At 48.4% G+C, this 13,107-nt stretch overlaps 1 protein-coding gene across 3 annotated transcripts in view; it reads left to right on the forward strand.

The window, feature by feature from the left end:
* Positions 1-12,724, forward strand: part of KCNJ2 (potassium inwardly rectifying channel subfamily J member 2) — a 30,971-nt gene extending 18,247 nt beyond the window's left edge. Inside the window, exons 1-3 of one of the 3 annotated variants that reach the window (XM_081580873.1) lie at positions 512-637; positions 1,197-1,297; positions 7,387-12,724. In XM_081580873.1, coding sequence (XP_081436999.1) covers positions 7,607-8,890 — 1,284 coding nt within the window. In that variant the 5' untranslated portion in view covers positions 512-637; positions 1,197-1,297; positions 7,387-7,606 and the 3' untranslated portion in view covers positions 8,891-12,724. Of the gene's footprint in view, positions 1-82; positions 638-1,196; positions 1,298-1,915; positions 2,124-7,386 lie in introns of those variants that run through there. The other 2 variants (XM_081580871.1, XM_081580870.1) reach the window with 2 other exon arrangements.
* Positions 12,725-13,107: the final 383 nt, after the last annotated feature.

Below are 13,107 nucleotides of genomic sequence, written 5' to 3' on the forward strand. Positions count from 1 at the left end.
CTTAGCCATCTACAGATGCATAGATTGAATCACAATAGCAGAAGAGATATCTATAAACGATGACTTTCCTCTTTCCATTTAGGTTTAATATGCTTTGAAGGATTCATCAGACCTCTCCGGTCCAATTAAGAGATCCACGAGGAAACCCGTCTCAGAGGCGGCTCACTGCAGCGTAGGGAGCCGCACCGCATCCTCTGTCCGCTGGTCATGCAGACTTAGCTTGTCTGTCTCCAGGCTCTTTCAGCTTTAGGCTACAGCCTGGCTTCCTATACATCCACCCCTTTGGCACAGTTAATCCAAACGGCCTATAAATAACCCTTGGCTTCACACAGATTAAATGAGACCTCCATGGTGTGAACCGATTCCCACGGAGTGGGCTTTAAAAGGCAAGACAGTTGGTAGCAGGGCTCGAACCCACTGTACCATCGCCACAAATGGAATGAGACAGCCAGGCGCTTGGCTGTCAAGAGTCACACCGCCTGCACAACCTGTTCCAGGCCCTTTTACTGTCAGTGTTTTGGGAAAGCGGCTGGGAGGAGCGGCACGCTGGCTGAGGCAGGATTCAGAGCGAGCCGCGAAGCCCAAGCGCACTTCACCAGCACCTCCTAGGGGCCGAGCGCGCGAAGGAAGCTAGGAGGTGGGTCCCGGCGCGAACCCCGGTTCCCGGGTCGGTTTCACTCTTGCGCTCGCGCGCAGCCACCCCGGCGGTGCCGCCCAGAAAGACGAGCTAGCGTGTGGAAGTAGTTGGGCGTCTCTAGGAGGCCTTGGAGGGGTTTAAACTGCGCGGAGGACACATTTGATCGCTTGAGGAAATAAACATTGACCACACACACACACACACACACACATACACACACACACACAGAGGGATGGCAAACTTGGTGTAAGGAGGATTCTTAAGTATTCTTTAAGAGCAAAGCTTCGTGATGACACCAAAATGCTCAGGCGTGCGCGGCTCCGCAGTGTACACACACACACACACACACACACACACACACACACACACACACACACACACAGTGTTCCAGGGTCCACGCCCGGTTCACAATGCGGTTGACAGCGCTGGTGAAAGGGTCTCCATGCCCTCGCCCGGTTGCTGGGCGGGAGGGCTGGGAGGCGCCGGCGCGCGGCAGCGCTGAGCGCCCGTAGGAGTTGCCCTTGCGGAGAATTCGGGAGTCTAACTGCTCTGGGTTTAGATCAGCAGAGCGTGCCGGGCGCGCTGGTGGAGACCGGGATCGAGGGCGGACCCCGCGGCAGGGAACGGGCCGTTCACCCTCCCGAGCAGCCCCGGCGCTCTGTAAGTAACTCGCCCCCAGTCCGGAGAGGGAAGGGCCGGGCGGCCCGGCGCGCGTCGGCCCCCGGCCGGGCTCTGCGCGCCGCTCGCGGTCCCTTTCCGCGTTGCATCGGCGGCTCCTCCTCGCCCCGCTGGTTCAGCCCGGGATTCGGGGGGCGGGAAGGATCGCGGGGCGGGGGGGGGAGATTGCCCCCGGTGGGAGGGAAGGGGAGAGGAAGACGCGCCCCCAGCCGACAGGCAAGCTTCCCAGGCGGCGGCCGGGACACCGGCACTCCGCGAGCCCCTGGGGGCGCGCGCCCTGCCCAGCCGCCGCCGAGGACAGGAAGGGGCCAGCGTGGGGCTGGCCCCGGGGTAGGAAGCTCGGCCCACAGGCCGGGCTGCAATTAGGCCGCCGCCGGGGCCGGGCCGCGGCCGTCCCACCTGCTGCGGGCCCGGCCGGGCGCGGCCGCCTCCTCCCCGGCGGCCGGGCGCGGGGGGCGCGCGGGGCTGGAGCCGCGGCAGGTTCTCGCGCCGGCCGCGCGGGCCCCGCGGGCGCAGCATCCGCCCTCCCGCGCGGTCCCCGCGGGGCCGGGAGCGCGGCGATTGGCCGGCGCGGCCGGGGGCGGGGCCGGGCGGCCCGGTGCCTCGCGGACGCCTCAAAAGAGCCCAGGAAAGCGCAGAGCGCACTGGAGACCCGGCCCGCGCGCAGCCAGCCCCGGCGCCGGCCCGCTTGGTCTTGGGAACTGCTGGCTCGCTTTGGCTCCCTCGCTTGTACAAACTCCTGGATCTCACATGCCTCTGTAGCCCCCCACTTCCACTCCATGTCCCCATGCTCCTGCGCCAGCAACAGGTAAGGGCTGCGGTGTGTCTTCTTCCCTCCTTTGCTCTCCTTGCCTGTGGGTCCCGGGGAGAGGACTCGGGCTTCTGTCCCCGACCCTGCCGGTCCCGGCCGCCCCAGAGGTGCCCAGCTGTCAGGCGGCCTTTAGCGCTCCCCCACGCGCCGGAGTCCCAGATCCTGCCTATAGAGTTTGTGTGCGCACCAGAACATCCTCGGAGCTAAAAATACTGAGACATGCTTGGAACAGTTGAGCAACAGAAACATTTCTCTGCAGCATCTGTTTGTGCTCATAACTTCCAGTGCACCAGCTGTAGCGAGATACTCAGTTGGGAGACCCGGGCGAGGGAGCCTCTGTTCGATTCTGTCTCTCAGGAGGAAAGAAAAAAAAAAGGGCAGTGGATGCGTCTAGAATACCGGTCTCAAACCTTGGCAAACCTTGGGACTCAGCGCCGGTCTCTATCCTCGGCGTCTATCCTCCCCACCCCCTCTGTCATTGCTTCAAGTGCAGCTTGAGTTCCAAACCCAGCGAGCTTCTCTCAAAGTTGCTTTGCTGGGGAAGAGAACGAGAGCTCGCGTTGGATCTGAGCCCTAAGATCGCGAAACTTGCATACCTCCCCTAAGCAGCCTGTTCGTCTTTGGAATAATAACGTTAATACCGAAATTTGAAGACGGTGAGGTTTCAGGGAAGCACGGTGGTCGAAACGACTTGATTCTGCAAAGGATTGCATCATAACATAGTCATCATGACAGTTGGAAAAAAAAAATCGAGATAGGAAGTGGGCAGTTTATTGTCTGTGTCTGGGCGATCCTGTCAGCAGGATGGTAACTAAGATGCGGCTGTGAATCCTGGGATTTCTATTAACTAAGGATTTACCTTTTAGGAAATCAGGCCTGATTTGAAAGCGTGTTTTGGGTATGCAAAGAATGCCTATGGCTTTGTATCACTTGTTTTCATTCCCTGTTAGTAATCCGCAGGCTGTCAGATTTTTCTCCCACTAAGGGCTGCTGTATGCCTGCTCTGTGTTACCTGTATGCTTGCTAGCTTTTTCCTGCTGCCTTCCACGCCCCACTCCAAGTGTTTTATTTTTATTTGTCATGATCCAGAAAAATCCCCAGGCTGAGGAATTAAGAGACGTGACTTTAAGGATGGTGGGAGGGGTCAGAGTTGGGGTCAAGGTCATGTCACTTTGCTTTCACTCCCTCCCCCTCCCCCCTGCTGGCACTTTCTTTTAGGAATATTTGTTCTGAGCTCTTATACACTGACCTTAAAAAAAATAGCAGGCGGTATTTCTACTTCCTTCTACTTCCTTCAGACTTTCCGGCTGCCCAATCCTTGCCGAGTCCTTGTATGACTTTTTGAGTAGCATGAAAGACTGACCATGTCTTTACCTGGACAGAAGGACAAGTTTCAAGCTTTTTTTTTTTTAGTGTTTATTTTTGTTTGCCATAGAAATATATAGTTCAGCATGTGTGCGTTCCAAGTGATGCTATACGCATTGCTGAGCATGAAAGATATGGGGCTCCCATCGATGAGTGGGTGTCCCTCCTCGCCAAGCGCCCCTCCCCCTCCCTTCTGTTTACTGAGCTTCTGAGAGGTTGCTGTGCCAGCCTTGAGCTCTCGTAGCAACCCTGTGCCCAGAGCACTCAGGCTGGTCTATATGGCGTCAGCTGGGGAATAGCTGCTCTAAGCACTCATTAGTAGACCTCTCCTTCAATCCTTGTACCCTCCCTCTTTCCTGCCCTTACTCAGAAACTTTCTTGTTCACTCCACACCACGACCGTAAGAGGGGGCCCACTTATTCTCATTTAGTCTTCCTGGTTAGCATGTCTCTGTTCCTGGATGATCCATCCTGGGAGTATCTCCTTGATGGTAGAAATGATCTGGATACCTTCATTTATGCCGTGTTATCTCCTCGGCCTCATCTCTGTCTCCAGCTCCCTCTCGTTTAACATCTACCTTGAGATGGAAGCCCTGAACTATTTTTTTCCACTGCTTATGCTTAATTTGGGCTCAGCCTATAAATAGTCTTAACATGAAGAGCAGCACATGTAGCCTCTCCATTTCCCAGAAATACTTTCTTCCTCATTGGTTATGCCCTGGGTAAAAATGATTGTTTGTGTCTATTAAGTTTATTTCAGGCCCTTACATATTTTGACTGAAAATGGGGGTGTTTGCACATTGTTCATCAAATCACATGTGAATTCTCCCGAGCTGTGCCCCTCAAGGAGGGCAATCACTGGGGGTTTTCATCGGTTCTTAATCAGATGATTCTCAAAAACTTACTTAGAATGTGGCCCTAAAATGAAGTTGCACGAAAGCCCTATTCCTAATTAAAGTGTTTTCCCAGATGCTCATGAATTGGTGATTTTCAGTGTGAGAAGTGCAGGCAAGGAAGTTTTCTGCTTGCCCGCAGCCACTCAGGCATGTGGGCAGGTTAACAGGAAAGACAGTCTTCAGAGTGGAATATTAAGACAGTTGCCCCGTCAGACTTTGGCAGCGTCTTGGCTTTTGCTGTATCATCACCTCCACCAAAGTCTGAACGCACATCGTGTGTGCACATATACACACATGAATCTGTTTTGGAACGTATCTGCTGGAGGTGACAGAAGTTTCCATTTTGCCAAAAAAATCTTTCTTTTTTTTCCCCCCCTTTCCAGGCAGAAATGGTAAAATTTCTAAATGATGCTCCGCATATGGAACAAATTCTGTCATTAGCAATGGAAATAAGACAATAACAGTCGCTCAATACAGGCTCTCTTCAAGATTCTAAATGCGGAAAGCTATTCATTCATAGGAAGCTGGTCGTGTGTGTTTTGTAGAATTCAGACGAGTGTGCTGGGGTCAAGATTTTTGGAAAGTCATAATTCAGTCTCTAGATTTCATGACTGTTAAGTTTTAATCTGGAAAGAGAGCAGAAATAAGTCAGAAGAAATTTGAGACTGTCTACTCTTGGTCCCTAATGGTAACTCAGATGGAAGGATTGTTTTGAATCATGAAAAGGGAATTTCTTGGTGTCAGCTTATAAGATCCTGAAGTCAGTCAGAACTCACGGATACAAGACCATTTAAATGAGGCCTCCCCTGTCCCCCCTTTCTTGGAAAATGCACCTCCATTTGCTGTCATATTATTATCTCTATTTGTGTGTGTGTGTGTGTCGAAGGGCTTGGCAGTTTTATATGAACCAAATGAGCTGGAATCTCTGTTTAAAAACATTCTTTCTGTGTCCAGGGTCTAGAACCCTGAGGAATCAGAGTCTTGCTTCTTTTGTCCAAGTGCAAACTTCATGGGAAGCAGACAAAACATTGAAGCAGGTGGAAGGGTGAGAAGACATGGTACCTTCTTTTTATAAAGTAATTCAAAGGCAGTTTCAAATCGGGCATCATTTAGGTGTCAAAAGCTGCCAAAATGTAACACACATTGCAATTTTCACAGATGACTAATCTCAGGAAAAATGTGTTGGGGCACATTCTTGCATAATAACTTGGATAAAGAGGCAGAAGTGAAAAGACTGTAACAAGTCATTTTCAAAGACAATACACCTTGCCTTCTTACTCAGGGGGGTGCGTGAAAACAGATCAGTGATTTGCTGTCTTTGCAGCTGGTTTGGTTGCACGTGGTTCTGTTAACTGCTTCATCTGAGTGCCGTTTAGGAGGAGAAAGAAAAAGTGGTGTCCTCATTATCAGGGCGTCGACGAATCTCTGATCCTGTCCATCGGCTGTTCACTCTCCCCCTTTAATCCAGGAGACAGCTTTGGTGGTTTCAAAATCAAGCATCCCTCCTATTTTTTCATTTCTCTGCTGTGTTCATTTTGTAGTTTATATTTGGTTGCCAAAACACCCTAGACTTTCTCCCAGCCTTTTGCGAATCCAGGAAAAATTATACCCTTTGGAGCAAACATGGAAATCAAAAGTCAGTAGGTGATTTTTAACTGCAGGGGCGGGGGTGCAGGGGGCGGGAGATGAGCAGAGAGGGGAAAACTGAAAACTGCTGTTTATTTGTTCACATTAAGTAAAGGTGAGCACCTTCTCTGTAGGAACAGAGGTCAGAAAGCAGCGCTGCAAGTGAGAGTGAGCTGAGGGGGCCTTGTGATTTACTGCTACAGAGTTGTCTGTTTTGGGGAACACACAGACTTGGACTCCCATGAAACCAGTCCCAGCCTTATCTCAATCCACTAAAGACCTGATCCTTGAGCACAAAGGTGCTTACTTCCTCGCCTGTCATTACACACAGCAATCCCATCTCCAGAGAATTTCAGGTCTCTCATTGCTAAGCAACAGGATCACTCTGTATCCCCAGAGTGAGCCTGCATCTTCAAGTCAGAATCACTTGCACGAACAGAGATGTTATCAGGAGTTTCTGCTGCTTTCAGTGGCTGCTGTCAGCGTGTGACGTGCTGGAATAAGCCTAAAAGGTCTCCAGAAACCCGCATCCCTTTCAGATGATCGTAAGGGCTGTCTGCTCAGTTTTATCTGTTAAATGAACTAGTCAATGCTTTTGGATTTCAGCCTCGTCATTGAGCGCTGTCATGTTCTTCCACAATGCACCTGCTACTCGGTGAATATGAACATTCTGCATTCATGCGAAATGCTCTCTGACATGTCTGAGTTCTTAAAGCTTCATGGCAAACCTGGAAGTTAGAAAAGTCTGTCTCCTGCTTAATCACCGGGGACCCTAGCAAATAGAGAAGGCAAATGAAGAGAATAAGAGGAGACAGGTGGGTCTGTAAAGTAGACTATTCTGGATTTCTGGCCCAAAATAGGGGAACAGGAATCTGAGACTTTGGATGAGGGGAAGGATAATCAGGGATGGATGGGCATGTGTGCACGGCTATATTTAAATGGACAACCACCAAAAATCTGCTGTGCAGCACAGGGAACTCTGCTCAACGTTCTGTGGCAGCCTGGACCGGAGGGGAGTTGGGAGGAGAATGGATACATGTGTATGTATGGCTGAGTCCCTTGTTCTTCTCCTGAAACTGTCACAATATTGTCAATCAGCTATACTCCAATGTAAAATTTAAAAGTTAAAAAAAAACTGTCATGAACAACTTACCTCTTCTGTGTTTAGCACCTTCATGTTTTTAAGTAATATGAGAAAATATTTTCTTTCTATTTCTTTAGGGCTACACAAAGAAATGAAAAACCCCAGTAATTGAGCATAAAGGACATTTATGTATATCTGACCCTGTTTCTGGCTAGGAACTGTTGCGTTAGAGAGTAGAACCCTTTCCTAATGAACTTTTGTAATAAAAGATCTCGCTCTCTTTTCTGCAGGACCTGTTCTCTGGATGTCAGCTGAGTTGCTAAGGTGACTCTGCATGTCAAGAGACAGACCTTGGTAGCCAGAACCTCAAGGCCCCTGGAGGCCTCATCCCTCCTTCTTTTTTTGTGCGTGTGGGTCCTCACTGAACATTCAAACCTGTTTCTCCAAAGGGTTTTGCAAAAACTCAGACTGTTTCCCAAAGCAGAAGCGCTGGCGTCCACAGCAGAAGCGATGGGCAGCGTGCGGACCAACCGCTACAGCATCGTCTCTTCGGAGGAGGACGGCATGAAGCTGGCCACCCTGGCGGTAGCCAACGGCTTCGGGAATGGCAAGAGCAAAGTGCACACCCGCCAGCAGTGCAGGAGCCGCTTCGTGAAGAAGGATGGCCACTGCAACGTGCAGTTCATCAACGTGGGCGAGAAGGGCCAGCGGTACCTGGCCGACATCTTCACCACGTGCGTGGACATCCGCTGGCGGTGGATGCTGGTCATCTTCTGCCTGGCTTTCGTGCTCTCCTGGCTCTTCTTTGGCTGTGTGTTTTGGTTGATTGCGCTGCTCCACGGGGATCTAGACGCGTCCAAGGAGAGCAAAGCCTGCGTGTCCGAGGTCAACAGCTTCACGGCCGCCTTCCTTTTCTCCATCGAGACGCAGACCACCATTGGCTACGGCTTCCGCTGCGTCACGGACGAGTGCCCCGTGGCTGTCTTCATGGTGGTCTTCCAGTCCATCGTGGGCTGCATCATCGACGCCTTCATCATCGGCGCGGTAATGGCCAAGATGGCCAAGCCCAAGAAGAGAAACGAGACGCTGGTCTTCAGCCACAACGCTGTGATCGCCATGAGGGACGGCAAGCTCTGCCTCATGTGGCGGGTGGGCAACCTCCGGAAGAGCCACTTGGTGGAAGCGCACGTGCGCGCGCAGCTCCTCAAGTCCAGAATCACCTCCGAGGGGGAGTACATCCCCCTGGATCAGATAGACATCAACGTGGGCTTCGACAGCGGCATCGACCGCATATTTCTAGTGTCTCCCATCACCATCGTCCACGAGATTGATGAGGACAGTCCTCTGTACGATCTGAGCAAGCAGGACATCGACAACGCAGACTTTGAGATCGTGGTCATCCTTGAGGGGATGGTGGAGGCCACGGCCATGACCACGCAGTGCCGGAGCTCGTACCTGGCCAACGAGATCCTCTGGGGTCACCGCTACGAGCCTGTCCTCTTTGAGGAGAAACACTACTACAAGGTGGACTACTCCAGGTTCCACAAGACTTACGAGGTCCCCAACACCCCGCTGTGCAGCGCGCGGGACTTGGCGGAGAAGAAATACCTCCTGTCCAACGCGAACTCGTTTTGCTATGAGAATGAGGTCGCCCTCACAAGCAAAGAGGAAGACGACAGTGAAAACGGGGTCCCCGAGAGCACAAGCACGGACTCGCCCCCGGACATAGACCTGCACAACCAGGCCAGCGTACCTCTAGAGCCCAGGCCGCTGCGGCGGGAGTCAGAGATATGACTGCCTCCTCCTGGGGAGTGGCTCCTTTGAAACATGGTCTGTTGGTCAAAGGCCCAAAACAGTGACGCAGACAACGGTACCAGGGACAGGTGGTTCGAGGCAAGTGACCACAAGTGACCGGGGCTAGCACGGTGGTTGTAGAGAAAGACTGTAAGCTCAAAGATGAACCTAAAGCACTAAACAGGCCTCCCCGTGACCCGAAGGCACATAACACGTTGTAGAATAAGTTATGGGGTGTTTGTGTTTTGTGTTTTGAACCAAACTTGAACTTGCAGGCAAGCCTTGGTTGGTGGGGTGTTTGACTTCTCCAGAGCGCTTCTCTTTAGGGAACAAGAATGTTTTTAAATGGCATCACATTTTTCAATGTTTTAAAGGCAAGACTCTGCCTTAACTTTTGAAAAGCTGCTAACTACACCAACACACGTCGTATTGTTGCAGTGTAGTTTTTTTTTTTTTCCTTGTGTGTAATTTAAAAAGTCAGTGTTGAACTTTGTTGAAAGCTCATGATAATGCGCTTCAAAGTGGCAAGTATTTGGCTATTAGCTGCCAAACGAGAGCCTGATTTTTTGAGGCCAGTAATTTGTTTGCTAGAATTGATTCTCTCTCGTGCTCTCTCTCTCTGGTTACATAAGGGCATTATGTAACACTAGCCAAATGGTAGCCTCTGGGTTATTGTTAATGTTTTTTTGTTTTTTTTTTTTTTCCCTCCAAGATGTTAATGGGTTATCTCAAATTTTAAGTTAGACTACCTAAAATAAATACCAAAGATAATGCACATTTTTGCACAGTGGAGCTTACACTAAAAGGGAAAGAAAGCCCCACGGCTGCCTTGAAATCAAGAGACAAGAACTTTGAACCTCAGCAAGACCTTGAACTACCCTCTTCTTTTGCACCTTATTCAGAAAATAGAACATCACACACACAGTCGAGTAAAGTGTGGTGCTTTTACTTTTTTGTTCTTTCATGTAACTTTCATGTCATAGGAAGAAGACAGGGGAAAGTAAAATTCACACACACACACACACACATGCACACACGAAAGATACAAGCAACTTTCCTTTCCTTCGGGGTGGTGCTGGCCGGGTGAATGCATACTTTGAGAGATGACGATGACCCCTTAGATTTTTTTTTTTTTCTGGATTTTTCCATGTTCTGCACATTCCAAAATTTATCCCAGAAGATAAGACCTAGGTTGACATGAGTTGGCATCCTCCACGCTGAGCCATCCAACTCGAAAGGTCAATAGGTTTAAACCTTAGGGCTGAATTCCTCGCCCTGACGGTGGGTGCATCTTTGGCTTGACTTCATTTTCTAAAAGATGCCACACCTGGCCCGTGGGCTGGTTCTTCCCATCAGGCTGTTTGGACCGAGTCCTCCAACATCTGAGAGGGCTGTGAATGCCCCAGTGAGTAGGTAGCAAGATGCGGAAGAGCCATTTTGATGTAGCTCATCAACTCAAGTATTTAGGAGGAAGAGGAACATTGCTTTTTTTTTTTTAATGATAGCAGGAATGAAAATGTCTCAGTATTTTAGGGTCAACAAGAGCCATAACAATCCTAACAGCATCACAAATAAAGGAGATAATGATCTAAAAGTGTCCTTTTCCCCTGGTGGATCCACACTCGTCTTTGAATCCGAGTGGATCCCTTTTGCCTGAGGAGACCTGGAACCCGTTTCTTCGGGCACATTGTTTCCCAGAAGCTTCTCCTGCCTGGCTGCCTGACTCACTAGAAACATTTTGTTTGGTTCGGTTTTCCACTCTAGCTTGATATAACGGAACTCTGTTTTGGTTTAACGTTCCTTATTTGTGAATTCTAGGGTCGCTGATATTTTCTTTTTCAATAGGAGTCTCAAAATCAACTCTCTTTATGGTATTATACCCCTGTATGCCATTAAAAAACAGCTTGTTCTAGAATCCTGTGTTTCGTCAGCCCGTGTCTGAGATGGCCTCTGGTTCCTGACCAGCCATATCTGCATGGGGCGCCTGCACTCACAGGGTAGTCTCTGCTCTTGTCTGCCTTTCGAGTTGGTGGGTTTGAACCCTGTGCAGTTCTTTGCATGGAAACCAGGTTGGAGCTATCAAGTGAGGGGATGATGTTCGAAGTCCAGACTTACAGGCCGATGGGGGAAGTTGTTTAGAGAGTTGGAGGAATTGGGATGGAGCGGACACAGAACATACAGTCTTCTGTACCTGGCGACCGTCCTGCCATTGACAGGGAGAGGGTGTTGAGGGTTTCAGCTGCTGCTATTCCGATATCTTTGCAAAGGAAAATAATCAAACCAAAGAGTATTCCGTGATCTGTAAATTACATGAAGATGCAGTGGAGGACAGGGGTGACCGCGGCAAAGGCACTCTCTCGTCACACAGCGCTGCCACTTAAAAAGACTTGAGATATTTGCAACGGGGGTGGGTGGAGGGGGCAAGAATGAGGGAGGGAACTCTTGCAACTTCTTTCTGAAAAAGAGAAAAAAAAATTAAAATTTCTGGTGCACAGGTTTGTTTTTTTTTTTTCAAGAAAATTTTGCAGAAGCTATGTTTTTAAAGTGTACATTTTATAAAGTTTATCAGATATTTTCATATTTAAAGCCAAATGTAAATAGAAGTCTGTAAAGGGAAGAAAATTGCCATAGAAAGTATAATTTCAGTGCAGCAATTTCTGAGAGCTAGTACCTATATGCTACCGGTTAGCATGGTTTTAGCAAATATTTACCAGCCTTATAAGGTTTGTCTTGCTATGTTCTCCTGTTATTTATTTCAGCATGGACTGTTCATTTGAAAACTTTTTCTAGTTATTAGTATTTTAACAGTTACAAGCTTTAAATGGCAATTTTGTGTGGTTTTTTTTATTTTTCGTCAAGAGCCAAGACACAGTAATGCACAATGTTTTTGGTGTTTTTTTTTTTTTTGCTGCATTTTACCCTCAAAATCTTGGTCTTTGTTGACCGGGTTTCCTTACTTAGTGCACACAGGTCATGGGAAAGCAGACTGAAGAAGCTCACCCAGAGTGTCTGGGGTCTGTTGCCAGATTCTTGTTGCTTCTCTGTTGCAAGCAAACCCCCACTGAACTTATTTAGGAATTATCCCCTTTTGAAGAATCTGTGCCCGTAACGGGATGGGCATTATATTTTTGGGAGGAGGTTTAGATTCCTGGTTATCCTATTTTTAATAAAAGGTAGACAAAGTGAATTCTATTTTGATTATTGAGAAAGGAATATTAATAGTTTTCTATCCCTCCAAGATTATACTTGAATCAGACATTTTAAGGATGTCACCATAACTCTGAAGTCATTTCCAAATTCCTGATGACAGTTTGTTCAGTTTGTTTCACCTTTTTTTCTTTTAAGTCTATCAGTGCATTATTTCTTCCCTTCCCTTCCTTCTTCCCTGTCAACTCCCATCTCAAACCTCAATGCTTATTCCGTGCATTTTGTCCCCTGAATCATGTTACCCCGGCAAAAAAACAAATGTTGGTTCATATGTGATGATATGCCACACAGTCAAAGCAAAAAGCCTGTCCTGAGAAGCAGAGTGGATGTTTTTTTCACTCTGTATCTAGTAAAGTTAAGGTTTAAAAAAAAAAAAAAAAAAGTGTTACATAGTCACTTACTCCCAACTAGAATCCCTTTTCTAGTTATGTCAGGTTTCAAGCTCTGGGCTGCGGTGAAGTGAACAGCCCCAGCCTTTGACAATCCTGAGTTATTATTTTCCCATTTCTTGTCTTTTTGTATCTGAAGTCTTCCTAATGTACTGCACAAACCATGGATTGTACATATTTTTATATATTATGTCTTATTTTATTATTTCTAAATAAAAAGTTAAAAATTGAAAACAAATCAGTGCAAGAAATTTTTGGGCTCTCTGTGTGATTCCTGTAGCATCTCAGATAGAAAGCAAAGGTTCCCAAATGAGAGGACATAAACCCGGATAGGTGGGATGCATGGGACCATAGACATCTCCAGAACAGGCGTGGTGCAGTGCAGGTCACCTTAATCCCAGTAGGAGGAAGTGAGGCTCGGGTTTTGTTTGTGGACAGAATGCCCTAGGTGGAGAGGAGAGAGCAACAACCGAAAAACAAGCAAACAAAAACAACAAAAACTATTGAATATAAGGCTTAGATTTTAAGTCTCTATGTAATGATAAAAGTTACTTTGCTGAGCTTAACTCTGTGTAGGGTTCAGCTTTATATTAGCTCATTTCCCCAAAACGAAATCAGGTT

Source organism: Giraffa tippelskirchi, chromosome 3 (assembly GCF_054371585.1).
Source record: "Giraffa tippelskirchi isolate mGirTip1 chromosome 3, T2T-mGirTip1v1.2.pri, whole genome shotgun sequence".
NCBI classification, from domain to species: domain Eukaryota; kingdom Metazoa; phylum Chordata; class Mammalia; order Artiodactyla; family Giraffidae; genus Giraffa; species Giraffa tippelskirchi.